Source organism: Phlebotomus argentipes, unplaced genomic scaffold, assembly GCF_947086385.1.
Source record: "Phlebotomus argentipes unplaced genomic scaffold, Phlebotomus argentipes genome assembly scaffold_18, whole genome shotgun sequence".
Lineage (NCBI taxonomy): Eukaryota > Metazoa > Arthropoda > Insecta > Diptera > Psychodidae > Phlebotomus > Phlebotomus argentipes.
Genome location: NW_026776177.1, coordinates 4,370,261 through 4,397,769, shown reverse-complemented (window position 1 = coordinate 4,397,769; position 27,509 = coordinate 4,370,261). Strand labels below are relative to the sequence as shown.

The window sequence follows — 27,509 nt, the reverse complement described above, 5'->3', positions numbered from 1 at the left end:
TTTCGCTAGCTTTATTGACGAAATAGCATGCACAAAAGCCACATTAATCGTAAGAATGAATGGATAATCAATTTCATCCATTGGAATCCACTTGTTTTATTGATTGGCAGGTAAATTACGTATAGAAAAAGTATGATCACTAAAGCAAGAAATTATTTGTCTAAGAAAAATTTGCCCAAGCACATTGTGCTAGACTAAGACTAAAACGTGCTAAAATGCCACATGAAGACTTCCAGAAACAAATTTTATTTATTATTATTTCACCGATGTTTTTCCATAAATTCGCCTCTGTTCAGGTAATCCATCTGGTATTGCTGAAATGATAATAATTCAGGTCTATCTCTAATTACACTGATAACGTGTACATCGTGCATCTCCTCTACACGCGTCTGAGAAAATAATTTTCCACTCTCTCATCAGTGTCAATGGTCGTGATAGTCAAACTCTTAATGGCAATTGCGTGTCCTTTAGACTCCTGAGCGCATCCCCTTGTCCGATCGTGAGTTGAGCGAATGCGGAGAGATTTAGAGAAATGATGATGACTGCTGGCATGGAATTCATAGGAATGTGAGATTAGCAAAATACCCTTCCGTGAATCCTCATTTGCATATCCTTCAAGTGCATTTAAGTCCTGTTCTCGTCAATTCTCACGCGACGAAACTGGCCAGTCCGGTTTTCAACCCTCTCCCTCTGTGAGGGTCTTCTATTAGCATAGAAGAAGATTGCTATTGACCCGAGAGAGTGTCTCGGATGGGAATGACCAGAGTTATTTATTGAGTCTAGAGGAGATTCCCATGACCGACGACCCTTCGGCCCCGGGGAAGAGGGTCCACTGAGAATGGTCACAACCGGTTTTTGTCTACACAAAGGGTCAATGTGACACATTTTGATCATTCCCGGGTCACCCCTTTTCATGGGAAAGACATCACGAGATTGTTTATCACTCTCTCGGACGCAAAATACCCTCATGTGATCCGGCATCCTGGAAACCGGTCTGACCGGTATGTTGACCATGACAGGTAGACGCATAGGGGCCTTCCGGAATCACCCTTCGCGCCAAAATCAAACACAATCCAAACACTTTTCATCATTCTTCTTTAATTGTCCCTACGTGTGTGTGTATATAAAATTCTCTACTCTAAGATCACTCTTGTCTCTCTCTCAGGCGGACTTTGCTTCCTTGTGATGATTCAGATCCCAGACGTGTTCGCCGTAGCCACCCTCCTTGTCGCCCCAGCGAACCTGTGAAAAAGGGGAAGAGAAGAATTCACGTTAATCAAGAATGGTCACAAGCATCTTATTTCTAAACCAAGATTAAATACTTTTCTCTGAAATTTCCCCTTTCCCTTGCGCTCAAAAGATTCTACAAAGTGATTATCATTTCCTTTCCGTGCACCAGCATTATAACTACCATCATGTCCTAGTACATTAACGAATCTTGATGTGATTTCATGCAAAAAGAGAATATTTGCTTCATTAGTCACAAGAATTAATTGTTCTACGGTGTTTTTGCTACATTCAAAAGGTGGAGAAAAGTGAAGGTGGGAAAAAGGATAAGTATTGAGAAAAGTTAACAAACTTTTCCCTGATGCCGATGCTTTTTCATGTCATTTCGCTCATAACGCTCCTCCCAGTGACGAGGATTTTCCATCACATGCCCAAATTCAATGGCATCAGGCTCCAGTTGGAAGCGGAAAAGATCCCTGGACAGAGTGGGAAGGGAACACATGATGACTGAGGCTGAAACTGCCCACATATACTCACTGAAAGTATTGCTGAACATCGTCTGAATCTCTGTTCTTCTGCTTCTCAGACTTATCACTATTTGCCTCCTTTTGATCGTCAAGGTAGTCATCAGTTTGGGGCTTCTCAATTCTCACCAGTGGTGTGAGAACAGTGGGAAGAAAGGGTGGTCGCTGTTGGCCAGAGTATTCCTTCTCATCCGAGAGGATTTCCCAATCTGGTGTGCGATATTTGGAAGAATATCTCTCAGTGGCGTCTGAGAGTTCAGGATTGGGAAGGGTTGTTTCGTAGTGATCCGACGCCTGCGCCTGTTGCTTATTCGGCTTGTGAGTGTGCTCAAAGTTATAATACACTTTAGTCGTGTTAGTGATAATTCCTCGCTCTCGTTTCTTTCCCGGAAAATTCTTCAAAGGACTCCTGAGCTTTGCACTCTTGTCCAAGCTCTTGCCCCCATTTTTGTCACCGGTGAAGACAATAAATGAGAAATCTCCGTCATTAGGCTTATTCTTGGGATTCTTATAAGATGCCAACTTGGGTGTCTTTCTCTTATGTTTTCTCTTGCTTTCCGGATGGTAAAATACATCGTCGTAGAGGATTTTCTTTGTCAATTCTCTCTCAACTGAAATTGAGGGTTTAGTTTAAAAAAAAATGCATTTTCTATTGAAAACTTCTCACCTTCTAAATCTTGATTTTTCTCCGTGGTGTCTTCAAATTGAATCAGACGAGCTTTGTCCACATCTCGAGCCCTGCCAACTGTCGGATGGATAAATTCTACATCCCTGAACTTTGTCTGCTTATTGGCTCTCAATTCATCATTCTTCAGCCTTAGCGGAATGGCTGTAGGATTTCCCAGGAATTGATTCATAGAGCGTCGAGGCTTTGGCCGAGGAGCTATCAAAGGCTGAGGTCTGTTATCCGGTAGTTTCTCAATTCGAGGCAATATTTTGCCATAAAACGTCACATAACTGGGCATTGGGAAGTCCTTTGGCGGAGCATTTGTCACTGTACTTTCCCTGGAACTCTCAGTCACTTCCTCGGATTCCTCAGCTTTAGAATTTCTACTGGGTCTCACTGTGTAAGCACTGAAGTCCAGAGGGTTGAAGTCTTTCGGCTCCCGGCTTAAGGTCTCGTGCGTCTTCTGGGGGTGGTAATTTTTGGCGGGAATAGGCAAGAAGATGGGCTCCGTGTATTCACTCGGTGGATACTTCTGCACATCACTCAAACTATTGTAGATCGGCGGCAGGGCCTCTTCCTCATACCTCTGTCCATACAGTGGACGCAGAGTGGTTGGATTGCATGTCACAATTCCAATGACCGACAGTGAGATCACTAGCCACAGCGCGTGAGGCATTTTTATGATGATCAGCTTGATTTACCCCAGGCAAAATATTAAATTTTATATCATTTTCCTCCCCCTCACACAATACAATGGATATATTTTCTCTTCTCCTACCACACAAGAACTGAACGTTCGTGTGTCGTGTGATCACCTATTTATGAGATCTCCTGTGGCTGCAGCGAATTATTGGGTAGAAAAGCGGTGTCAGGTGAAAAGAATGGACAAAAGTAAATTCGATTTAACCAAATATAAAGGTGGTTTTTCGCATTCCAATGCACAATGTCACGGATTTCTTCATGGCTTGCGACTTCACGCATTAATATCATTATATTTAGAGTGAGAGAAGACAGAAAGGCATTGTGAGATTCGCAGAATGCTCACACGAATGTATAAGATAATATTTGCTTGAAAGTTTGCAATTTATGCCATAATATAAGTCATAAGGACCTAAGTTACGAGGTTAAAATATATAAATCTGCATTTCATGTTTTGAATTTCTCTAAAGTAATCTACAGAAAACCAGTATGTTTATGTGGGAAAATGTAAAAGTTTCACTATAGAGGAATAAACCAAATGGACAATCGAGTTCCTCTTCAACACCTTTTGCAGTGAATTACGAGACGGGGTAACAAAAAGGGCGTTGAAAAAGCCACGAATTACCGCAAGACAATAAGTATTAGTATGAAAAACTTCCGTGCACTTCAATTTAGCCATTAAACAGTTCAATAAACTTTCAACTTGTCTGTCTATGTCGATTTCCAATCGCGCAATGCATTTTTCTCTCTTTTGTCGGCGCATTTGCAATGGACATTTGTGAACAGCAAAATTTGTCCCCACCAAAGTGAGATACAGAGTCATGTTGATTGCAGATCTCACACGATCATTGGATTCATGGTTCAGCAGTTGGGCAATTGTCAACCGCAGAAGAAAGTGTTGCAGACCCACTGAAAGGTACAAAGAAAAAACAGACGAGAACCATTTGTATAAATATGCTGAGGGAGATCTCGAGACCTTTCAGTACTTGGCGCGCGAGGAATTTCTTCGGAAGTGTTTGGGCACGATGAAGTTCATTGGTTATGTGTTGGCAATTATCATTGCTGTATTAATCTGTGGCAATCATGCAGGTGATCACGCTGGTCTAAATGGCACTGTGATCTTTCCAGCTAATCTCCATTGCAATTCCCAGAATCGCACGGCGGACGGACTGGACCGGTGTTCACATTCGTGAAGACAGATAAGAATGCCAACTTCAAGTGGGGTGTTCGCCACCATGTGGGTCACAAGTATCGCCACGCCTAATCGCCCAAAATCAGTGATCTGCGAGAGAAAAATCTCCACAGGTGAAAGTACTTAATTAGGTCCATTAGTGAGATAACAATATTATTCAATTACCACAGCAGAGAAATCACTCATCCGTCAAATGCATCCGAAAAATTTCTGATCTGCATCAACCACAAATGCCTGATTCCATCTCAAATGTCGCGACGCAGAGAGAGACGTTGAAAACTGACCTAGAAACATCCACACGATACTGATCTATACAATCTCTTGGAGCTAGGAAAAAAAAATGGTGGATATTTGAGAGTTGTTAAATGCAATAAAAACAACTCTTCACCGCACCGCGATGTCCGCAATTTAAGCAGCTGAAGAAGCCACCTCATGACATTGAACCTCACGAATCTTCAGGTCAACTTGCATCTTTAATATTCCACGGCTCATCAATTTACTGGGGATTTGGCGGTCTGTAAATACAGTGGATGTTCACAAAATTCATCCATCTCAAGAGGTTTCATTGGTTTCATTGTATGGAAATTGTTCTGATGCTTCTGAAATAAAAGATATATGCTTTGGAGTAATTCAAATCCCTTTCGAAATCAGCATTCTAGAGACGTTGACCACCGTTCTGTGTGTAATTACCCTGGCCGGTACTGTACTTTGTTCTACAAGCAAAGCTATAAAATTCTACCCAACTTTCTTCATGCGCTCTCTGTCAATTTGCATTGGATGATCATAAATTTGACGGATTTTTGGAGAAAAGAGAGACACAGAGAGAATTTTCCTCAGAGACTAGGTCATGTTCTGCTGAGAAAACCGGCCGGTGAGGCATTATGCAAAAGATATGACCAACTGATACGCCTGACCCGAGTCTTATATAATGAAATCACTTTGTCAATTTTATCTTGTTGGACCGTTGCATAAAAACGACAGAATTGATGTAATTCTAGATGGAAGATCATTGTCTCTTTGTATGGAGAAATGTGGGCCAGATGCTGTGTTTCTTTTTGTTGCTGGGGAAATAAAAGTGTCGAAAGTTTGAGGAAGATTTGTTTAATTGGCCAATTCTCGTTTCATGGCACAGCAGAGCTATTAAGAAAGGTCTCGTGTGGCGGAATGCTTGGACTCTTTTGATAAGGTCAGTGTGCAGAATAACAAAAAAAATTGCAACCAGAGAGAAGAAATGGCGAGAATGGAGGAAAGGTAAGTGGGGAAACTCTATTTTATAAATTCATCAAGATCATAGCGTCGAAAAGTGTTTAAGACCTTTCACATTTTTATTAGAGTTTGGCTGTATATGAAAATTGAGAGATGGTTATATGATTATTTCCTCCACGCGATTCTCATGGGAGCATTTGGGGAATATATTGACGTTGAGGCTGAGGTGGAAAAAATTCAATGGCTTGCAAATTATGTAATTAAGCATTCATGCAGCAAAGAGCTCCCCAAAACCTCATCCAGCTGAGCAATTGATCTTTCTCTCTCTTCTTGGGCTCCTCTGGCCTCTTGGCATTAAGAAGAATGCCCATATTGTCTGGGCGTCACCTTGAAAATCTCCGGCCCTCTTCTAATGCGCCGCAGATTTTTGCTGGCCTTTGCGCGGGATGCTGAGGAGTCTGTAGCCGTCGACAGTGTCCAAAAAGGTGGGTGTGTTCCGTTTTTCTCGATGGTCTCTCCACTTCGGTGATAGCTGACTTGGCGCTTGTAACAATTTTCCCCACCAAGATTCGCGTGGAACGTCGAAAGTGGCCACCACTATAAAACAGACACCGTTCCAGTTCAACATTTGAGTATCGCCTGGATAATTGGATTAAGCTCACACGGTTTTCTGTGCTCGTGCCTTGTTGGGGGTTGTGTGAACTTGCAATATAAAAGTTAGGTGAGTTGTTCTTGGGGATCCAGTGCTTTGTTTTCCATCGTGCCAACGCGTCTCAAAGTGAGAAAATGAAGAGTTTCCAAATCGCCACGTTCCTCGTGATTGTCGCCACGGTTGCTGGTCGACCACGGCCAAAGGCCCAGACCACAGTGGATCCTGCCTATCTGCGACAGTACTACGCACACCTGGCCCAGGCTAACCAGGCCGGAGAGTCCTCAGGCGACGCCACACCCATCTACGAACCCTCGAACCAGGACGTCTCGCCGCACTACTCACACCCCTCGCAAGCTGTAAGGGATGCGAGTGAATTCCCCTTTTGCAATACAACCTCACATTGACCCTCTTTCAGCCCAAGACAGCCTATGTGTCACCCACTGTCCGGCAGTATCATCAGCAGCAGTCGCAGCCGCAGCAGCAACAGGTAATCTCAGTGAAACCTTAACCTTTGCCTGGTGGCAATTATGCAGTTGACCGTCAACTCTTGCTATCACGCCGGGGAAAGCGATAAAGCCATTGACTCGGCAGAGATTTTCTCAACTGGTTTTCACCTCACATGATCAATGATCTCTATTCCAGCTCCACTACGTGAGTAGTCCCCAGAGCGGCGGCTACAAGTCATCCGGGAAGACCTCCCACCATCGTCCATCCTACCAAGACGAGGAACCGGAAGACCATGATGTAAGTATCCGCCGAAGATCACTCCCCGCGCGTCTCGCGTGAAATCGCTCAACTCTCACTGACTTACACTTTCGATGGAGGCAAAGCAAAGTAATTCAGCTGTGTGATCAAGCTCGGGCGTTTAATGCTAATTTCTTTCCATGTTTTTTTTCTGCACACCACAATCGCGAGTATATTTTGAATATACCATTGAACTTCCACGGAGAGTCGTGTTCATTAATTGATCAGCCAGATCTTTTACATAAATTTATCACTTTCCCTTTCATTCACAATATCGCGCGTTCGCGGAATTTTCCTCATAATATTTTGCAATACCAGAAGATCGCCCAAGATCAGCACAGAGTTAAATTCTTTGCAAAAAGCCAACACAGAGCACAACATTGTGCAAAGTGGGGCTTGAGAACCTGGACTTTCACTGAATTGAAATGCGCGCTGCGTGGATTGAGAGACCAGAAACAGGTCTCGTGAGATCGTTACATGATCGCGACATTATGCCTGGCCACTTTTTCTCGATCTCGCGGTGGGTGGAGATCAGGCATCTGTCGCGCCTCAATTGTGCAATGCTTCCAGCTCTAAAATTGATTTCCTCCCGCCCTGCAGTTCAACTCTTCCTACCAGTTCGGTTTCGACGTGAAAGACGACGAGTACACCAACTACCAGAACCGCAAGGAGATCAGGGATGGCGGTGTCATCAAGGGGAGCTACTCCGTCGTGGACTCGGACGGCTTCATCCGCACTGTCACGTACACGGCGGACCCCAAGGAGGGCTTCAAGGCTGAGGTCGTGCGTGAGCCCACGGACATTGTCGTGAAGACACCAGCTCCGCCACACCTCAGCGATCATCGCCATCACAACAACCACCAGCAGTACTCCGGAGCGGCGTCTTACAAGCAGCCTCAGGCCCAGAAGACGCACTACCAGTACGAATAAGTTATTTATTGATGGCCTAAGTTAGCTCTTCTTCATCTCTCATTTTCTTGTTTATCCCATTGAATTATTTTATTTAAAAAAAACCAGCGAAAACGACAAATAAAATATAATGAAATACACACAGTGATTGTTTTTATTCTTCCTCCTGGCAGAGAAGAGTTACAGTCTCTCTTCTTGGGCATCAAATCTGAACTCACGACAGAAAAAGAAAATTTTTGAAAATAATACTAATCAAATAGATTTATTTTCAAATTCAAATAGCAATTATCAATCACCCCAATTAGTGGGATTGTAAATTGTAGTCCAAGCTCTTTCTTCCTGCGGATCTGCAACAAGTTTTTTCACATAGTATAGTTGAAGAAAACGGGAAATAAACTTTATGTTTGGACTAACCAGCAGCCATGATTATGGCAATACTCAAAATTGCAAAGAAAATCCACATTTTATGATCAATTCACAAGCTCTTGTTGAGGCGAGCAGGAAACTCACAAAACTGGGAATTTCACACAAAAAATGTGTTTATATGCAAAAGTACGAAATTACATTTTAATACTAATTATAAAAAATAATTACAACGAGTGATGCATGAAATAATGTAAATTTATTAACGCCAATTACCATAAATATATGAACTTTAAAATAATTCCAAGCATAGAACAATTTAAAATTAACACTCACTTAAAATATCCTTAACGCCTGCAATTTTGTAGATAAAATTCATCGCAAGACATATTCGAAATTCACGAAATATTTGGCGCTCTGGGAGTTTTGGAGAAGAATTTTACTTTTTATATATTGTAAATATTAATTTATTGCTTGTTTTGTTGCGAATTTTTTTTGTCGTAATTATACTTCATTTATATCAATATATTTTTGTTAATTTTTCAAAAATCACGCTTCAAATAAATGCGTGTAAAGTAATTACAGTAATAATAATAAATTCACGATATGTCATTAAAGACTTTTTATGATGCGGAAAATTGACTTTAATTTGTCCATACATGAATTCAAACACTAAATTTACACACTCAGTTCAATCGATATTTTTTGGGAGCGGAAGTAGAAATCAATGCATTTAATGTGAAGTTCATCATTCAATAAATTATCGAAATATCAAGGAATATATTTTGGAATGCCAAGCGACAAATTACAAAATACCATTTGACATGCCTTCGCACTTTTTGGCATCGTTTTGATGAGCAAAATGAGTAAATTGGGTGTGATTTCGCGTTCTAAAAATACCTCAATTATATTCTTGCAGAGGCGAAAGTGGTTTTTAAGGGTAAAACTATGCGAAAGACTCGTGAGATTTTTCCCACAGTGGCGAAATGTCTCGCTTGTCTCTCAAAATCGTGGGCCAAAACTATTGAGATAAAAAACTTTCATTTACATTCATGTTATCTTATTTTTTTTATGCCTCCTCCTGACTGGCATTCCACATGGCAAATGACATGAGAAATGCCTCAAAATAGAGAATTGATGGACAATTATCTGGGCATAATTAATTCGACTGGCGGAGATCAAAAAGCACGTTGGAAAGTCTGAGACACATTTTTTCAGCAGAGCACTTTGAAGGGGTCAGTGGAGCCATTTGGGAGGAAGAAGATGCTCTTAAAATAGATGGGAGAAAACATGTTTCTTGATATCTACGCCTTGTCATTTCGCCTGACAACAATTAAAATACTTTCCTCAGCACTTCTTGTGATAAAATTTCGTTTGTAAAAATCTGGCACAAAGACTCGAGATGGTATTGTGTTACCTACACTGTAAGAAATTTGCAGTACACCATGCGAATGTCCTGATGATTAAGGATAGGCAGAACAGATGCGGTCTTTGGGATTGAAGATCAATGCGCAGATACTGAAAGAGTCAAAAGAGGCACTCATTGAGCAAAAACCCTTAGATTTCTGGCAGTGTAGCGGTAATGAAAACAAATATTTCGATTTGCCAATAAATTTCGTCATGTGGTAGAACGATTCACTCTCTCGAGCGGCCGAGTGAGTTGTCCCAAACATACCCGAAGAGCGTCTGAACGTGCGTCAATCCGCAGACTCCCAGTGATTCTCACCACAAGTTGATCCTGATTGCTCGTGCTGTGAAGCCCTTTTTAGTGTCTCTCCCCCATCAGCAATGTCCTACCAGCGACCGGCCTTCTGGCGTGTGCCACACAGCAAGAGTGACCCGCGTGAGGTGATCTTCAGCACGCGCTCGCAGAAGAAGAGGGTGAAATTTGTCGATGAGGCCGTAAGTCATGTCAATTTCTCCTTGTCTCACTTTTCATGCTCTAAATGATCCCACCGAAAAACTCAAATTACGCCGCAATTGAAACACTTGTCCCGATCTCTGGCGCGATTCAGGCACTATTTTTAGCAGATCTTTCCCAATTTTACACAATGTACTTTTCAATAAAAATTTTTCCAACGTTTTCCCCAACTAACGCGATGTTCACTCGTGATTCGCGCGCAATTCGCCTAACGGCAGGCAGAATGGCCGGAAGACGCTGTTGAAGTGTTGTGACAATGGAGGCGCCTGGTTGCCTTCCCAGTCCATTGATTAATTTAACGATCGTTTGGGAAATTGATCCAGAATTTCACTCTACCATCACTGTAAACATGAAATGTGGGTGGGTTTTGAGTTTCTCAACATTGGATGCCAAAATTTTCTTGTGCTTTGGTTGTTGAACTGAAGTTTAAAAGCATAAGAAAAAGAACTATAAATGTGGAGTTGATAAAACATGCAAATGTAAATGGGAAATAAGAATGAAATTTACAAATTACACTTTATTAAAGTGTTCGCAGTACATAGAAGTCTTATCAATGTGAAATCGTAATTAAATTTCTAATTTCGCTCGCAATTATTGGTTTTTGTATAAAAGATACATTTTAGACTCTCACTAAATAGCACATTGCGAACAATGAAGTTCTCAACAATAGCGGTGTTTCTGCTTATGATCTTGACGGAAAATATTGTGCAGAGTAAACTTTTCGGCAATATTATCCATTTCTCTTTACAATATTTACACCATTTCAGGTCAGACTGAGGGCAGAACTGGGGGAAATAATTGGATTGATTTAGCTATTCGTCGTGGTTAATGTTAAAATGGAAATTATTTTACCCTCTTAAATAAAGTCCGCATAATTTCATTAATTTTTCATCACACTCTTAATCACTATCAACTCTGACTTTCACAGAATTCGTGGAACGAAAAACCATAACATTTAATGATTTTTCTCTCCACTCGGCATTCTTTTCGGTTAAGAATTTTCCAAGAAATGCAGAATACGTTGATCTCTGGCCCATTTGGTGCTTTCAAACATCCGTGAGATGTTCTCTTCTTTGCCAAATATCAAAACTCATGATCATGCATGATTATAAATCAAATGAAATTATGGCACTAACATTTCTCTATCCCACAAACGAGTGAAAAAAGAGTGAAAGTTCAAATGTTTACATCGAAAATCCTCTCGTATTTTACTGAGACTGTGACACAAATACTGTGATCGCCACTTCCTGGCTCTTCTGCCACTAAAAAGATGAGTCGAAATAGTAAATTGCCATAGCATTTCTGGCCACTGACGGAGTAAATGGGACGGAGGGAGTGAGAAATGCAATTGTGCGCCTCCTCAGTGAGTCCCATCTCTGTCCGACAATCACGTGGATTCTTCATCTGATCAAGAGAGTGAATGTTGCAGAGAGGGAAGATTCTCAAATTAGTACACTGGCAGCTTTTGAACTGATACTTTCTTCCGATTCGACCAATTTTCTTTCACTCTGATCGTGCAATTTTATTTTCTTCTTCTCATATCTGAAAAAGTGAACTCTTTTCTTCGCTCATTTCTGGTTCTTCTCTTCATTCTCTATCCGGGAAAATTTGCAAGAAGTGTTGCAATTTTGGCAGTTGCTGTGGAAAAGTGATTAATTTTCGCCAAAAATTTGCCGTCTGTCGAAGTGTGGCTAAATTTAGCGTCTCTAAACTTTTGAGTCAGGAAAACAGTCGAGGGGACAAATGAGTCCCAAATTGAATGAATTTGTGGTGATTCTGCAGCGAGACGGCGCCCAAACTCCATGGGGAATCCGTCTCGTGGGTGGCAGTGACTTGGACACACCGCTGATCATCACAAAGGTAGCCGCCGAATGCTGAGAATCAGCCCTACAACTGGGCCAACATCCTCGAAAACTCACCTTGACACGCTTTCAGGCGCACAATTCTGCAAATTGACTTCGCTCCAATTGCGCTTTTCTTTCCTTGAGGGCTCGGCAACTAAAGTCAAAAGTGTGACTTTCACTGTGATTTTTAGTCAAAATAAGAGGCATTCTTTCGAAATATCAATGCTTCTCATCATCTCAAGCACACATGCGCCAAAAGAGAACGAAATTTGTGAGAAGAATTTTACAACAATGTCCCACTTAGAGACACACACAGCAAATGGATCGTGAAGTACACTTTGGCTAAAGCTTTTCATTGACCACCGATCGTCAATCGATCGATTGTGGATCTTTTTCTGTAACTCACAATAGCTGAAAAAAGATCTTCGAGACAGATATAAAAGAATGTTTCTTTTAGGAACCTCAAATAAGATCACGACGACGAAGAGTGTTGTTGATCTCTTCTATGAGCAATAATTCTTCTCAGGCGACGAGTGATATTGTGACTCAAATTTCCCCGCATTTTCGTTATATTGCTCCCGAAAAATTGTTGTTTTTCTCTCTTGATGTTTTCTTTCTCGTCTTTTGACTCGAAGCATTTGCTAAGGCACAATGATCGCGTTCCGGGAAGATCATGACCTCAATGATTAATGGCACTGAAGAATATAAAGTGTGTGAAAAAGGTGAATCTTCCTGGAAGTTTTAATAAAAAGATTTATTTTTGGGATGGCAATTAAATGAACTTAAGCAATTAACCCAATTCTATGCATTCTTGATCATCTTCTACATACATAAAATTTCAACATCCTCACAAGTATTTATTTGATCAGCAAACAACTCCGTGTCGTAAATCATGCGTACAATTTCTCATTAGGTCACACTGGGAAGTCCAGCGTATGGCGAACTCGTGCGCGGGGACATGATAACAAAAATCCAGGACTACGATAGTCGCGACTTGAGGCACGAGGATGCCCAGCATCTCTTCAAGAATGCCGGAAACAGGATAAAAGTCGTCGTTCAGAGGTGAGTCAGCCACATGCGAATGAGTTTAGAGAGTTCATGTAGAGATCGTGACGCACAGTGCACGGATTAATCGATCAAACTAATGCCATTGAATGCTGTAGAAACAATGTGGTGGCCAACCAGAGCCTGAGCAATGGATCATCGAGATGCTCATCCACCGTTCCACCCTTGAGCCCAGTCTCACAGTCGCAACTCAGTCCAATTCCAAACAGCCAGCCTTACAGGTAGAGAAAACCACCCCCAACGCAGCCGCTCAGTGTCTGCGTCATCTAACAAAATGCTAACGCTTAATTCACGCAATCACGGCTTTCGATGGTGCGTTCAGCCATCATGATCACGTCCTAATCATATCTGTGTCCATTTCTCTCCCTCTCAAATCGCATCTCTCGCTGTGTGTGGCTCATGACGCATCTCATGAAGACATGTGTCCCCGGCCGGAGCGAGGCTTCAATCCCCGTACGACTCGCTGCCCCAAACAGTATTTCCACGTCTCAATGAGTACGGGGGCTACGAAGCGCCCCAGCTGTCGCCGCGGCCACCGTCCAGCGCCAGCTTCTCGCCACATCTCACCAGAGACTACCAGGCAGAGGCCCAGGAGGAGGCCAGCGTGATCCTCAATCAGGTGAGCAGCAGCAGCCCCCTCGAATGAATGATTACATCCAACAAGTGAGAGTACGTGATCATGTAAAATTTATTTTCACTCCTCACTGGCACGCGTCCAATGCGAATCGTAAACAGAAATGCTGGCTTCAATGGCGGGTTTGAACTTATTCTTATACCCATTTTATTATGAAAACAGAGTGAGGGCACCACGAAATATTCGTGAGCAATAAACAACTGAGCATTTCGAAATATGCCATGAGATTAAGGATGAAAATCCGTTCCCTTGAAAAGTTAACCAATATTTCACAATACACCCCCATTATAGTTCTCGAGTGTTTCACTCTCGTGAATGTCGGACTTATGCAATTCCCCCTGGTTAGATGATTAACGTTATGTAAATGTGTGGATTCTCTTGCCTTCTGATCATCTTGCACTGCTTCTGGTGCGCAATTACTCACCTTATCTCTGAGAGGGTAGAAGTGGTGTTGTGAAAATGCAGAGTCTGACGAGGATTCTAAAATAAGACCAAATGGCTCAATTAGTGACAAATCATCAGAAGCCGACATATGTTAATGAATTGCTTAAACTATTATATACTCATATAATATCAGGTACAATAAATTTATTTTCTCTTAATCGACGCCAGAATTCAGTGGCGTAGTCACACAATGATGTGAAATTAAAAAGCATTTCTGCATTTTTACACTTCCATTAGATTGATGAATCGTGAATTTACTGGGCGAAATTCTACAGATTCCCTAATACTACATAATAACAATGCACTTACCACTTCACGCTACGCCATTTTGCCGGACAATTCAACACCACTCAAGGGTTAATGTTTGAAAACAATTTTGAAAATAACTTAGAGACCCATAAGAATGACTCTTTAGAATTGAGAACAGCTTAAGTCGCGATTTATAACATTCCTGTGGCATCGTTATATCACTTTGTGCGTTGGAAAGAGAAATAATTTGCAAACTTTCACACAACATTGTCACATTGGACAGTGGCCAGGCGCTCCCGAAGGCAGATCGGCAATAAATTTCTCATTCCACCCACCCATGAAGTTGTATTAAAAGGAAAAGTCCCGTGCAGAATCATCTGTGCTCTTCAACTCCAACATGTGCCGCAACATTCTGATCACTGTCGATGTGTGGAAGACCTTTTTTCCCAATTTCCACATCGACAGACCTTCTTTTCACGATCACCCATTGGGTGGTTTTCATCACAAATATTATAACATATTTTGGATTCTCCACTTTATTTTTATCTCCCATTTTTGTCCATAAAAATGTTCACGCTCACAAAAGGCGCTTAATGGAAAATTTCAAGCTTTCAATGCAATTTACGTGATCCCCTTTCGGGCGCCTCACCGCCAAGCATTCTTGTCTGGATGACGTTGATGGCTCGCGGTTGTGCTTTTTTCACACTTGGATCCCGATCACGATCATTCCTTGGACGACGGAGAGACGATTGCGTGCGCAATGTGTGTGTGTGGGTCAAGCAAATCCACCCAGTTTCTCCTCAAATTTTATTACAACGGAATTTCAGTTGCTTTTGGGAAATTCACGGTGTCGCAGCGACAGAATTTTTCACACTTTCTCCACCAAAAAAACCCCGAGAAGCAATCTCACGTAGTGCTACAATATATCGCCAGTGGAATCAACACAGAAATTCCGTAATAAATTCTCTACAATCTAGAATTCTTTCAAGTATTATACAAAAAATCGAGTCGCACTAGAGGAAAAATCACGATGATTTTTCAATAAATGCTTTCTCTCAGTGGCTATATTGGTAAATTTATTGCATAACATGTGTGGTGTCATCGCCAAAAATAAACTCTTTTTAATTTCCCATCCCAAAGCAAAGGAAGTTTCAAAGTCGGATATAATAAAAAAAAAAGAGCGCGAAGAAAGTCAACCATTAGAGAAAGTATTTATAAACTCTATCATCCTCTAATTTATATCGTGAGTTATCAGCGCGGCTGTTAATCTGTGAAATTCATCCTCCGCCAAGGTTCCAATATCTGTGTCCACTTGAGGATTAGCTCCAGTCCAAAATGACCACACACTATCCCTTCAGACACGGTCAGCGATTTAGTAGACACGGCGATGAAAACTTCGAGGCACCAATTCAATATCAAGTAAGATTCACTCGAAAAAGCTCTTCATTTCATCATTTTTTTCTTTCAATGCTCTTACAATTCAAATTGATGGTTAAATTAAGTGAAATTAAGATATTGCCGCGATTAAATGAGAAAAAAGCACACACGAAATCACATATTGAATATTGTTCATTGCAGCATTTCTTTTTTGTTCATGAATTAAAGCCCATGAGGAATCCTTAAGTGAGCTTCTTAATCGCTTTTGGGTGTGATTTTGAGCAAATCTCACTATGTTTATGCTAAAATAACTAAATATGTGCTTTAATTTGTCCTTTAAAGCCAAGAAATTGTTTCAAATTTCACACGTTGCACTTGAATTACTTAGTCTTTGGGCGGATATTTAAGGCGAAGCAGTGAATATTTAGCCTAATACTACGTAATTATACTGAAAATACTCTAAGCTTTGTTCACTTCTATAAATATTTAGGAAAATACCTTCTAAGTACTTTGGTAGAAATTCTGACGAAAATTCTGATTAATCACAGGAAGCAAACCCAAAATTGTTATTGCACATCAAAACCGAAAATCACACTCAAGGATCCCTCAATCGCGCGTCCTGATGGATTTTACATATTGCCATTGAGGGTCGCTGGCGGATTCTTCTCCCTCTTTCCCGTCTTGTGATGAGATTGTGGAAATTGAGCGCCCTTCTGGTGCTTCATTGCCTCCATGGCGTCTTGCTTGCACCTCAGCACACAATCCTCCAGTGTCTCGGCGGCCTCATATTTGCCCTGACGCCTGTACAGCGCAGCCAAATTCTTCAGCGTCGTCGTGACGGTCGGCGAATTCACTTTGGCCGCCTTCATCCAAGCCTCGTGCTCGGCAAACGGTGTATTCTCGCGATTCCTCTCCTTGTTCTCCTCGCGCTCCTCCGCAATCTGCCAGATGACCTTATTCTGCGCATCCACCGTTCCAAATTCACGCTCATGAGCCCGCGTCAGCACTTGCTTGTACAGCGCATCAGCCTCATGGTACTTGCCCTGCTTGAGGAAGCAGCTGGCCAAGTTGTTCTTCGTCTTCGCCACATTCGGATCATCTGGTCCCAATTTTGCCTCATAGATTTTCAACGCGCGCTGATAGTACATCTCCACTTCGTCGTATTTGCCCTGCAAATACAGCAAAACATACACATGAATCAGAAGAACAGCACACGCAAAAATAGATCGCGTGTTGGAATTATGCTTGAAAAACATTCGATGACATTCATTTCTCACCCACTGAGTGGCCCCCGAGATTCTGGGTGAAGCCCATTAATTTCAATGGTGAAAATACCCGAACGAGATGTGATTTCTTCTCCATCGGAAAAAGCATTTTCCCAACACAGCCCAGTCTTGGATCGCTGCCAAATTTTGTTCAACTCTACATTGGCGGGCATTTTACATGATGAAATCAATTAATCAATGCTCGAAGCAACTTTGGTGTCCATTTGTCATAGCTTCTTCACCCATTACAAAGGTCACGAATGTTGAGTGCATTTCAGCTGTTCTTGCATTTTGGAAGCACTTCAAGTCTCGTGTGCGCCCAACAATCCCTGCCGCGTGAATTACAGCCACTTCACACTCAGATATCTACTCTAACCGCAAGCAAAGCCATTTTCCGATCTGCAAATGGAACCCGGACAGCCACTGTTGCACTCCCATTTGGCAATTTTCCGCTCAAGTGAATCGCGACAAAAGCAGCAGAAAAACATCTTATTGTTCCCCTTGAGAAGGCATAAAAAAATGAAGCTCACCTGATTCTGGCAGAGGAGAGCCAAGTTGTTCAGCTGCTTTGCCACATCCGGATGATCTTTGCCCAGCACCTTTTCGCGAATCTCGAGGGCGCGCTTGCACAGTGGCTCCGCATCGGCGTACTTTCCCCGTTTGCCATACAACACGGCCAGATTGTTGAGTGTCGCCGCCACGGCTGGATGATTCTCACCCAGAGTCTTCTGTCGCACCTCCAGGGCGTCATTCAAGAGACTGGCGGCCTCTTTGTACTTGCTCTGGTCTCGATACACAAGTGCCAGAATGTTGAGCATTGTCGCCACGTCGGGATGATCTCGACCACTGGTTTTCTCGAGATCCTCAAGGGCTTGCTTGCATAGCGGCACAGCGACCTCGTAGCGCCCCTGAGAGGCGTACTGAATGACGAGATTGTGGAGTGTTCTGAGGCGCACGGGGATTTCGTAGCCAGTGACATTCGACATGTGGCTGTAGTTGAGATCGCCGCCGGACTGAACAGACGTGGAGTCTGAGTCATTGCGCTCCTCCTCGCTCTCCTCAGGGAAGAGCTCAACCACGGGATCCCGACGAGATTTCTCCATCGTCTCCACACTCTCCTGATTATCATCATACTGCTTCACCGACTCCATAAACTCCAGATGCTTCTTCTGCTCCTCCAACTGAGCCACCATTTGCTCTGACACTTGCAACTTCTGCTGATTGTTGGCCAATTCATCTCTCAGCCAGGCATTCTCCTGGCACAATCGACGAATCTGCGTGCGGAGCTTCTGCTTCTCCGCCTCCACATTCTGCAGATGAGCGCTCAGCGCGAGGATCATCTGCGCCTCTCCGAGGCCCAAATCGATGTTCTCAATGTTCCTCTGCACCAAATCGCACTTGTCTCTGTCCGAGTTCACAGCTCTCACCTCCGCCAGACTGGACATCAGTGTCAAGTGCTCCACACGGAGTGCCTCCAAGCCCTGCAGGACTGTCTTTGTGTTGCTGATGATCTCATCCTGGGACATCTGCGTCATCTTGCCAATTGACTCGATCTTTCGACTGCAACAGAGGGAAAACAACCATGAGAGTTTGCTCAGTATTCATATAATTGCTCCGCCCAGACACACTGACGCCAACTGGAGGACATTCTTACATCCTATAGTCGTTGATGACCCTCGACATTGTTCACTTTCTCTGGGTTTCCTAAGCGAAAAATCTACGGTAAAGCACGTTAAGGGCAGTGCTGGTGGTCACAAGTCACTCTGGAGGAATTTCCACCACAAGCAAATACAAAGACTGCGTATAAATTACATAATTTCACGCGAGTGACTCACTCCTGAGGAACGTCCTGGTGAAAAACTGCACAAAATCGATAAGGACTTTACCCAACAGCCCTTTTCCACTGACGGGGAAAGCGCGCAAGCGCTCCACCCATCATCTCCCGGCCACCCACACGCGCTGTTCAGCACCGTCAACCACTCGCCCATCTTTCAGCTCACTTGCCTTCACAGATATTCACGAATTCCCTGACATTCACTCAAGAATTAGTCATTCGTCGAGCATTCTCACCTCCGCAAAACACGAACTCAGCTGACACCTTCTTCTGCGCTCTCTCCTGGCGGATTTCCTGCAGAAACCCCAGGAAGAGGTACTTCAGGATCCTCTGAACTACTTCCAAATATCCTTCCACCACCCAAACACTTGTTTCCCTGTTTCTCCTGGCCAGAAACAAGAGGATTATGCAGGTTCAATGGATTCTCTTGCACCTCCTGATTTTGCACCTTTTGCACTCAATTAACGAGGGAATTGAACAAATTTGCAGATATTGCAAAGCAGATATGTTTGACTGAGAGAAATTCAGTAGTTTGCACTAGATTTTCCACTCGCTGGTCGTAAAAATGGGGAAAAAGATGCACTCCAACAAGTTACCAATTGCGACTTTTTGCACTGGACGATCTGTCAAATTAAACCCTTCCAGTATTCCAGTCTCAAACCAGCTGGAAAAAACGTTTGAGTTTCAAAAAGCAAGAGGAAAATAAATGACAAATCTTGTGTATTTCAGTGAATTTCTTTGTGAAAATTTCTAAATTCAACACCAAAGATCTTGCTGTAGAGAAAATACTTATGTTGTATTTCTAACTAATTTATTTCAATGAATAACATTACAATGGCTTGATTTGTTATTCCAGTTTAACCACAAAGGTTACAATTTGAGAGATCTAGACATAAATAAAGAGAAATTATATAACTAGTTTATTAGGGGTAATCGTGCTGATGTGGCCATAAATAAAAGAAATATTTTACCTTTGTCAGGCCATCTAGTTAATTGGCATATCAAAAGGATAACAGTGAAAGCACCTACTACAAATAGCTTCATTGTTCACCTCAGTGTTCACAAAATACTGCCGAATATGTAGAAAAGATCTTACTTTATAAGAAAACAACTAATACTTTTCTCTACAAAATCAATTACATTATTTTATGGGTCCATAAAATTGTTAATTTTTTCAATTATTTCGATACAATTGAGCATAACTCATAAAAAAAACATTCATGTCGCTTTAGTTAGTCCATAGTTTTGCGTTTGACTCGTTGTTAATCATTGTTTTATACACATAATTAATGACTTCAATTTAAGCGACATTGCAAAAGATTTTATTCTTATTCTGACTATCAATCGTGACATCCAGGCCGTCCAGGATAACAATAAACAGACGTTGCATGAACTATAATAACAACCAAAAGAGGAATGACATAATTTACATGTAATTCTAGTCGAAATCTATTGAACAAACTTATACCTTTCATATGATTTCCGCCCAGAAACATTAAGAGAAGCACCGCTGCTAATAGTGTCTTCATTTTCTTCACAAAAGAAAATCTGTGTTAGCAACTGAATTCAATTATTCGGAAAAACTGTAGATCGAAACAGTAATTTCTCTTTTATACCCATAGTAATGACAAATAAATTTTTATCTTTAAGTTTAGAGCATGTAATTGTTGAATTCTGGTCTTGATAAATACTTTTCAATTATATGTTTCAATGCACCTCGTAATACGATCAGTATATCGTGATATGTCGGAAATATTACTCGCTATCGGTTGGTTATTTGTTGATTTCGAGTTATAAATGTTCCTTGGAAATGTCTGAATTCGACCCTTTGAAAGCGCACCACAGACAAAAGCATGTAGATTTCACTCTCTAAGTATAAAACGAGAAGAATTCAGGCTATGGACAAATTTATTTTGTGCTCCCGCTCAAAGTGTACCAAGGATGCGTGCAGAGATTTTGCAATATAAAATTAATAGATTGTGACTTTAAACTCTAAAATATACACATTGTTAAAATGTCGCCGTCATTCATGATACTTTTGATGCTATTTTGGGATCCTCACGCCCACGTCCTGACCGCCGCGCGCTCACTTGAGGCACGACGTCGAGTTGAGAATAGTTGCAATGAGTTGTTTATCTTTGAGGGCATTCGTCACGTCCTGCTCGTCCCACTGCAGCGTGATCTTGTGCAGCTTCACTTCCTTCTTGCGCTGGATCCGCACAATGCCGCGCGTCTCCACGAGGGAGCAGAGACTCATGAATTCCGCCCTGTCCACAGCCACGATTGTCAGCTTCTCACACACGCGCCGGTAAACCTCGTGGAGCCTCCCAAGGGTGATGTCGCGATTTTTGTCATTCTTCAGGATCAGCACAATGCTGCAGATGAGGATTTTCTGCTGCAGCGGGAAAACATCGTCCAGATCCTCGTTCAGGGTTTGCGAAGTGCTGTAGACAGTATTCATAACGTCCAGAACTTGCTTGGGTGCGATTGGGGTGTCTTCCGGCAAGAAATCCACTCCCAAGTCATCCATGCAGAGAGTCTTCTTCGAATTGGCGTTTTGTTCAGCCACCTCGACAATCCGCCGGCCAATGTCCAGTGCCCGGCGCACATCTCCTGAGATTGCGGCCACTTTCCCGGCGAGAAGCTGGACAGTGGCTGCAGAGAAGAGCTTAGAAACTCCTCCTGCCTCGAGACGACTAGTGAGAATCTCAGCAATTTGCTGTTTTGTGTACGCTGCGAAGTGCATCAGCCGAGGCTGGAGCTCACAGCGGCTCTGCAGGCGTGTCAGAAGGCGATCTGTGAGATCCAGGGAGTTGGCAATGCCCACGAGAACTAGCTTGTCGGGGAATTTCCTTGGCCACTCAAAGATAGTATAGAGAACAGCCTGTTTATTGCCCACAAGCTGATCAATTTCATCTAACACGAGAAGCAGCATTTTTCCTCGCATTCCCTTGAGCACCTCTTCTATGGCATGGAGAGAGTCCTTTTCGGATTTCGGTGTCTTCTTACTGTCCAATTCACTGTAGATTCTTTTATACACCGCTCCAATAGAGGCGATGGAAGTGCAATTAACATACACTTTCTTGAAGGCTCGCGACATTGCGTCATCAGAGAGAATCTTTGTCAGGGAGGCTGTTTTGCCAGTTCCCGGAGGGCCACTGATGTACATACTAACTGATTGTTGTTCTTCACGAGCCTTCTGCAGAGTTTGTGTTAGTTCCTGAATTTCCTTCTCCCTCCCGGGAAGATTATCTGTAGCTGAACCGTTTAGCATCTTTCTGGCCTTCTGATAAGACGACGAACAAGATTCCTCATCATCCTCTAGGGTAATCTTCTCGAGTAATCTCTTTGGTGTATCCACACTCGTGGGTTTCCTCTGGAACTTGCCCACCTTGGGCGGTGTTGACTGTTCACTAGCCTGACCCGAAGACTCCTCATCGTCATCACTGTCCAAAGGCCTCCTCAGCTTCCGCGGAGTTCTCGACTCGAATTTCTTCACACTCCCACTACTCTCTGACTCATCCTCCTCCTTCACCAACGCCTTTGCTCTCCTGCTGCGCGTCTGAGGCATGGCAATCCGTCAAAACTTTCCAGGAACTCAAACACAACAAACACTGTGGCTGTCAGAAAGCGCGGGAACTAGTCTAACCTCACAAATATGTCCCTCTTGTGGCAAATTCCTACGGCGGGAAATTCAAGACAAAATATATATCCTTTAGCGCCTCACCCTCGCTACTTTGGCGTGAAAATTGAGAAAAATCCACACTCATAAGCCCGTCTGCGTCAGTGTTTTATAATAAGCAAACTATAAATAGCTTGACGAATGTGATGATCTTGTGGCTGAGCGATCCATGTTTTTGTCAGTGAGCCAAAAATAAATTTGATTCTTTCTCACCCACCAGCCTTACCGGACGACTCCGCTGATCCTGCCCGGTGCCAAGGTGAAGAAGGACACCGGCCCAACGGAGTCCTACCTGAGGCACCACCCGAATCCGGCTATGAGGGGCCCACCTCACCATGATTTCCAGGATGTGCTCATGAAGCAGAAGGTAAATGACCCGAGAAAAGAAATTCTTGTAATCATTTTCCGTGATTAATGCATACATTGTGCCCTTGTCAATGTTTTTAAACTTGCACTCTTAAAGGTGGCCGATACTATTCATCGAATTGTCGGAGATGATGGATCAAAGGTGGACAAATTGAGCATTCTTATGTGTTTCAGTGACCCTTCAAATTTTCTATCTGTAGCATTTGCCAGGGGGTGTAGGACTTGTAGTGAAATTCATGTAATAATTCTCTTAAAATGAGTCCTATAGATGGATCTTAATGAAATGGTAAACTCTTCATTGCGTATGAAAAGTATACTTTGAGTATCAATAGAAAAGTTCTACACTTCCTTGCGCTGTAAATTTCCCAACCACCCACTAATTTCTCTCAAATTTCCTTCTCTTACTTTCAAAGTTCACTCGCAAACCAAATAATATACGAATTGGGACAGGAAAATGACTCAAATGTCCGTCAAAAATTATCGCTTTATTCGTAGAAAATTTTTATGAATTATTTTTAACATCCGAAGAAAAGCAATGTCTCACAAGTAAATCTTTACTACTTTTTCTCACTCAGGTTGTTCACAAGCAATTCAACTCACCGATTGGCCTGTACTCAGACAACAATATTGAGAAAACAATTCACCAGACCGCTCCAAATTCTGTACCGTAAGTACATTTCCTCACCTCTTCGCCTTTTCCATACACATTTAGAAGAAAAAATTGATTTATGAACGCCCATGTCGAAATGTAGAATGTCGTTTCCCCTTTCCATTTCTCACATCATTTCTAAATCAGAATGTAATTCAGATTAAAATGTACCTCCTCTCTCTCGACTAGATCACTTTAGGACGTTTGATTTTTTTGGGAAAAATGTCAAAAATTGTATAGTTTGATGAGAATAATTCAGTTCTTGTATTATTATTTGTCTCTTAGATCGAATGGTTATACTATTCTCGATCGGCCGAAACCTACAAAAATTCAAGGGTAATCAGATGAGAGTTGTATCAAAATCAATCATGATCTCATGTTTCAAAATCACATCCAAAAGATAAACTACCATTTTTGGATTTCTTTTCGAGTTTCACTGAGATTGTGGTTACCAGTTGGATTTAGTATTTGCTGCTTTAGATGAAAAAAAACCGCTTCACTTTCGATACAGCAAATCTCTCACTATATCTCGCAAAAAAGCACAAAATCTATACAGAAACAGAAACCATTCGTAGTGTCCGTAGAACTTGCTTAAGAATCCCAAAGCATCCCCTAAAAAAGAAAAACCCCTCAAAACTTAGCTGTAGTGAATGTTTTGTAGAATGCATCTCAAGAACTAAAAAAAAACAAACTGTTCCTAACTCTAGCAATGTCACAAAAGCTGAAAAAGTAGTTTGTAGTTTGAAAAAAAAAAAACCAAAATGTCCAATATTGGAATAATAGCCAAATGAACTTGACTACACCATTAATTGTAGAATTTTCATCGATCTTTCTTTTCTGAAACAAAAACAAAAAATTTTGGAGCAACAACAGCAACTTCAGCATCAGCAACCATCACCATCATCACCATTTGTGTCTCAACACACATCATATCCTACACAATCACGATTCTATCGTGGTTTCACTGCTGCTAACGATACCCAAAATAAAACCATCCCCACGTACTACAATCCCTACAGCTATCCGCAGAATTAGGATTGCCTGTCTGTTTTCAAACGTGATCACTACTACTCATCGTTATTTAATTAACTCTTCAAATATTTTGAAGACACTTTCACAATATGGTAACTTTTTGCTCCACTAACACAATCATTCTTGTCCTCGATCAGACTGTTCCCAAAGCTACTAACATATTCCAAAGACAAAACAAATTTTTGTTCGTTACTGTTACCTAACGTTGTTGAGTAATGTGATGTTACAATGTTAATCACTCGTTGACTAATAATCTTAAGGATGAAAAAAAAGAAGAAAATTTTATACAAGACTATATGACAGAGAAAAGTTGTTACAATATGTTATCTGTTTTATTTTTTTGTTTAAGATCATCACCCATTATTCATTTAGATTTTTTCTCTTGTTAGAAAATTCACTGATAACTCTAACACTCAATTGGGCACCTTTTTCTTTCTCTTTTTTTCTTGTCGCTCCTCCATCCAAATCAAAAATTAAAAAAATATATCAAAAAATATCAAATAAACAAAAATACCGCTAAATAGCTACAAGAAGACCGTCCTCTATGATCCACTGAAGAGTGAAACATACAGAGCAATTCAGGAGGACACCTACGACGTAGGCAATCCCCATGAAGTGCCCCAGCCGGTGCAGACCAAAGTCTTTCAGCCCACGCACCGTGGAGCTCCTCAAAAGGTGTGTTCCTGAAAACTGTTCTCAAATTGTGTATCAGCTAAATTGACTGAGTGTCCTTGATTTATTTCCTCAATCCACTACACAGAAACCAACTGCAACTTATCCACCGGTTTCGCCTAACTACGCTCTCGGAGATCCCAACGAGATACACCAGAGCGGCTCCTTCAAGCGCCTGATGTACAGCGTCATGGGCGACACGTCCTACTGAACATAGTGAATATTCTAGAAAAGAGAGAGAAAAAAAAATGTTTTTCACATCGCAAAACTTACCATTCACACTAAAATCAAATCTTGCATATTTGTGTAATTCTACGTGTGATGATTAAAACAAATGGGAATAATTCACAAAACGAAAATATTTTGCTTAATTATTATATTTATAAAAGGAATTTATTTATAGTCTCCTTGTATTGTATATTTTATGACTCTAATTTTTATTGAAAACAATACTTTAATTCACCATCTTTCGTTCATTTTTTTCTTCTCGAGTGTAAAAATCTAGTCAATTTATTTCACACCTCTTTTCGTGTAAAAAAAAATACGTATGATAAGGAAATCTTGTTGATTCATTTGGAATGTTGATTAACTTGTCACACAAGCGGTAAAATATTTTTTTGTCTATATTGCAAATATTGCGCTATTCAATGTAAAGGAATCAATGTGTAAAGTTGGAAGCTAATAAACAGAGAATTTACCTTTCACTTGTATTCCTTATTGAGACTCCTTCCAATCACCAAACGGCGAATCTCTGACGTTCCTCCTCCAATCTGACCCACTTTAGCGTCCCTGAGAAGTCTTCCGGCTGGGTAATCATTAATGTATCCATTCCCACCCAAGATCTGGACACAGTCAAGCGCCACTTTAATTGCATTCTCACCACCAAAAAGCAAAACAGCTGCGCAATCCTTAGCACTGACGACTCCTTTGTCTACAGCACGAGCAATATTGTAAAGATAGCATCTGGAAGATACCAAAGCGGTGTACATATCGGCCATCTTTGCCTGAATGAGTTGAAATTCCGCGATCCTTTGGCCGAAAGCTCTGCGCTGGTGAGCATAATCAAAAGCAACGTCACAAGCTGCCTGCATGATTCCTAATGGTCCAGCAGCGAAAAGGAGGCGTTCATAATCCAATCCTGTCATCAGAACATAAACACCTTGTCCTTCTTCTCCAAGGATATTCTTTGCTGGAACTTTGCAGTCCTCGAAGATCAATTCTCCAGTATTGCTTCCTCTCATTCCCAGCTTGTCCAACTTCCGACCAGTCCTGAAGCCTGGTAAATCCTTCTCCACGATAAACGCAGTGATGCAATGCTTCGCAGGACCACTTAAGTTAGTCTTGGCATAAACAATTAAGGTGTCAGCATCAGGACCGTTGGTGATCCAGAACTTGCTGCCGTTGAGGATGTAATAATCTCCCTTCTTCTCAGCCCAAGTGCTCATGGAGACAACATCGCTGCCGGAATTGGGTTCACTCATCGCGAGGGCGCCCATGTGCTCTCCACTGCACAGCTTGGGAAGGTATTTCTCCTTCTGCTCTTCAGTGCCGAACCTCTTTAGTTGGTTGAGACAGAGACTCACATGAGCCCCATAAGACAGGCCCAATGATCCACTAGCCCTGAAGAATTCCTCCATAACGATTATCTGATCCAGGTAAGATCCCGCACTGCCTAGCACCGAAAAAACCATCGGCAGATTGAGAGAAAAGTACGATAAGGTGGTTGAAGTACTTAAGAACATAAATCTAATTGGGTGACATTCACTGATATTCTTAAAGAAAATATGATTCAGACTTCTTTCTCTTTCACTTAACTACTTTTCACTAGAATTTTCCAGATTATTTGATTATTTTATCTGCATGGCATTAGTTTTGTATGCTGATACTGAATTTGATAAGCAAACTCGGCACCATTCTTCGTGAAAACTTTTCCACTACCTCCATAATCCGTTGGAGCCAGTATTCCTAAGAATCCGAGGGATCCAATTTTCTTCCAGAACGCTCTCAAATCTTTGAAGTTGTCCTGTCTATCGATTTCCTGCGCGTGTGGAGCCAATTCCTTCTGCAAGAAACTAAAAGCTGCCTGTCTCAGCTGAAAATAAGAAAAACGCAATAAGGAGAGAGTTTGAGAGAAAGTTTTGGAAAATTCTGCACCTGTTGCTGTTCACTAGTTGTTCCATAGAGATTTTCGTCAATTGGATAATAAGACAGACGTCTCACAGCATTTGCCCTGAAGGCAAATTTCGTCACTGTACTTGCGAGAATTCTTCTCAAAACCATTTTAGAGGGTCA

The 27,509-nt window shown here is 41.8% G+C and overlaps 6 protein-coding genes and 1 long non-coding RNA gene across 17 annotated transcripts; 2 read left to right on the top strand and 5 right to left on the bottom strand.

Annotated features, from left to right (window-relative positions):
* Positions 1-1,096: 1,096 nt before the first annotated feature.
* On the bottom strand, positions 1,097-3,094 carry LOC132261023 (uncharacterized). The gene is made up of 4 exons (XM_059759513.1): positions 2,419-3,094; positions 1,765-2,362; positions 1,323-1,437; positions 1,097-1,242 (listed from the first exon to the last, which is right to left on the bottom strand). The coding sequence occupies exons 1-4, from the start codon at positions 3,092-3,094 to the stop codon at positions 1,162-1,164; spliced, it is 1,470 nt and encodes a 489-aa protein (XP_059615496.1). The 3' UTR covers positions 1,097-1,161.
* Positions 3,095-6,301: 3,207 nt separating this feature from the next.
* LOC132261022 (uncharacterized) lies at positions 6,302-6,953 on the top strand. Its single transcript, XM_059759512.1, has 3 exons — positions 6,302-6,523; positions 6,583-6,654; positions 6,810-6,953. Exons 1-3 carry the CDS (start codon positions 6,302-6,304, stop codon positions 6,951-6,953), a joined length of 438 nt encoding a protein of 145 aa, XP_059615495.1.
* Positions 6,954-7,777: 824 nt separating this feature from the next.
* LOC132259664 (uncharacterized) lies at positions 7,778-9,967 on the bottom strand. 2 transcript variants are annotated; one of them, XR_009468320.1, is made up of 4 exons: positions 9,859-9,967; positions 9,605-9,701; positions 8,235-8,334; positions 7,778-8,167 (listed from the first exon to the last, which is right to left on the bottom strand). It is a non-coding gene; the product is annotated as an uncharacterized LOC132259664 (long non-coding RNA). The 2 variants fall into 2 exon arrangements; XR_009468321.1 differs by lacking the exons at positions 9,605-9,701; positions 9,859-9,967 and adding an exon at positions 8,520-8,541.
* On the top strand, positions 9,878-25,919 carry LOC132259649 (PDZ and LIM domain protein 3). 9 transcript variants are annotated; one of them, XM_059757366.1, is made up of 10 exons: positions 9,878-10,085; positions 12,862-13,010; positions 13,112-13,234; positions 13,431-13,632; positions 22,719-22,865; positions 22,962-23,006; positions 23,440-23,531; positions 23,799-23,849; positions 25,070-25,220; positions 25,306-25,919. In XM_059757366.1, exons 1-10 carry the CDS (start codon positions 9,972-9,974, stop codon positions 25,426-25,428), a joined length of 1,197 nt encoding a protein of 398 aa, XP_059613349.1. In that variant the 5' UTR covers positions 9,878-9,971; the 3' UTR covers positions 25,429-25,919. The 9 variants fall into 9 exon arrangements, with proteins under 9 accessions (XP_059613349.1, XP_059613352.1, XP_059613355.1 ...); XM_059757365.1 differs by lacking the exon at positions 9,878-10,085 and adding an exon at positions 11,522-11,964; XM_059757370.1 differs by lacking the exon at positions 9,878-10,085 and adding an exon at positions 12,623-12,670.
* Positions 15,774-19,372, bottom strand: LOC132259642 (kinesin light chain-like). Of its 2 annotated transcripts, none has more exons than XM_059757358.1 (3): positions 19,053-19,372; positions 17,513-18,542; positions 15,774-16,886 (listed from the first exon to the last, which is right to left on the bottom strand). In XM_059757358.1, the coding sequence occupies exons 2-3, from the start codon at positions 18,515-18,517 to the stop codon at positions 16,347-16,349; spliced, it is 1,545 nt and encodes a 514-aa protein (XP_059613341.1). In that variant the 5' UTR covers positions 18,518-18,542; positions 19,053-19,372; the 3' UTR covers positions 15,774-16,346. The 2 variants fall into 2 exon arrangements, with proteins under 2 accessions (XP_059613341.1, XP_059613340.1); XM_059757357.1 differs by lacking the exon at positions 19,053-19,372 and adding an exon at positions 18,637-19,033.
* On the bottom strand, positions 20,562-22,710 carry LOC132259644 (cell division control protein 6 homolog). Its single transcript, XM_059757359.1, has one exon. The coding sequence runs from the start codon at positions 22,385-22,387 to the stop codon at positions 20,903-20,905; it is 1,485 nt and encodes a 494-aa protein (XP_059613342.1). The 5' UTR covers positions 22,388-22,710; the 3' UTR covers positions 20,562-20,902.
* On the bottom strand, positions 25,919-27,497 carry LOC132261021 (isovaleryl-CoA dehydrogenase, mitochondrial-like). Its single transcript, XM_059759511.1, has 3 exons — positions 27,372-27,497; positions 27,156-27,309; positions 25,919-26,889 (listed from the first exon to the last, which is right to left on the bottom strand). Exons 1-3 carry the CDS (start codon positions 27,495-27,497, stop codon positions 25,919-25,921), a joined length of 1,251 nt encoding a protein of 416 aa, XP_059615494.1.
* Positions 27,498-27,509: the final 12 nt, after the last annotated feature.

Coding starts and splice junctions, on each gene's coding strand:
- LOC132261021 (XM_059759511.1), bottom strand. CDS start 27,497: ATGGTTTTGAGAAGAATTCTCGCAAGTACAGTGACGAAATTTGCCTTC. Junction 27,310..27,371: donor CAACTAGTGAACAGCAACAG/GTGCAGAATTTT, acceptor TCTTATTTTCAG/CTGAGACAGGCAGCTTTTAG. Junction 26,890..27,155: donor GGCTCCAACGGATTATGGAG/GTAGTGGAAAAG, acceptor TTTCGGTGCTAG/GCAGTGCGGGATCTTACCTG.
- LOC132259642 (XM_059757357.1), bottom strand. CDS start 18,665: ATGTCGAGGGTCATCAACGACTATAGGAT. Junction 18,543..18,636: donor GTCATCAACGACTATAGGAT/GTAAGAATGTCC, acceptor CCTCTGTTGCAG/TCGAAAGATCGAGTCAATTG. Junction 16,887..17,512: donor CTCTCCTCTGCCAGAATCAG/GTGAGCTTCATT, acceptor CTGTATTTGCAG/GGCAAATACGACGAAGTGGA.
- LOC132259644 (XM_059757359.1), bottom strand. CDS start 22,387: ATGCCTCAGACGCGCAGCAGGAGAGCAAAGGCGTTGGTGAAGGAGGAG.
- LOC132261022 (XM_059759512.1), top strand. CDS start 6,302: ATGAAGAGTTTCCAAATCGCCACGTTCCTCGTGATTGTCGCCACGGTT. Junction 6,524..6,582: donor ACTCACACCCCTCGCAAGCT/GTAAGGGATGCG, acceptor ACCCTCTTTCAG/CCCAAGACAGCCTATGTGTC. Junction 6,655..6,809: donor CGCAGCCGCAGCAGCAACAG/GTAATCTCAGTG, acceptor TCTCTATTCCAG/CTCCACTACGTGAGTAGTCC.
- LOC132261023 (XM_059759513.1), bottom strand. CDS start 3,094: ATGCCTCACGCGCTGTGGCTAGTGATCTCACTGTCGGTCATTGGAATT. Junction 1,438..1,764: donor GATGTTCAGCAATACTTTCA/GTGAGTATATGT, acceptor AATCACATCAAG/ATTCGTTAATGTACTAGGAC. Junction 1,243..1,322: donor AGGGGAAATTTCAGAGAAAA/GTATTTAATCTT, acceptor CCTTTTTCACAG/GTTCGCTGGGGCGACAAGGA.
- LOC132259649 (XM_059757365.1), top strand. CDS start 11,848: ATGAGTCCCAAATTGAATGAATTTGTGGTGATTCTGCAGCGAGACGGC. Junction 13,235..13,430: donor CCAAACAGCCAGCCTTACAG/GTAGAGAAAACC, acceptor CATCTCATGAAG/ACATGTGTCCCCGGCCGGAG. Junction 23,007..23,439: donor TCGGAGATGATGGATCAAAG/GTGGACAAATTG, acceptor TTTCTCACTCAG/GTTGTTCACAAGCAATTCAA.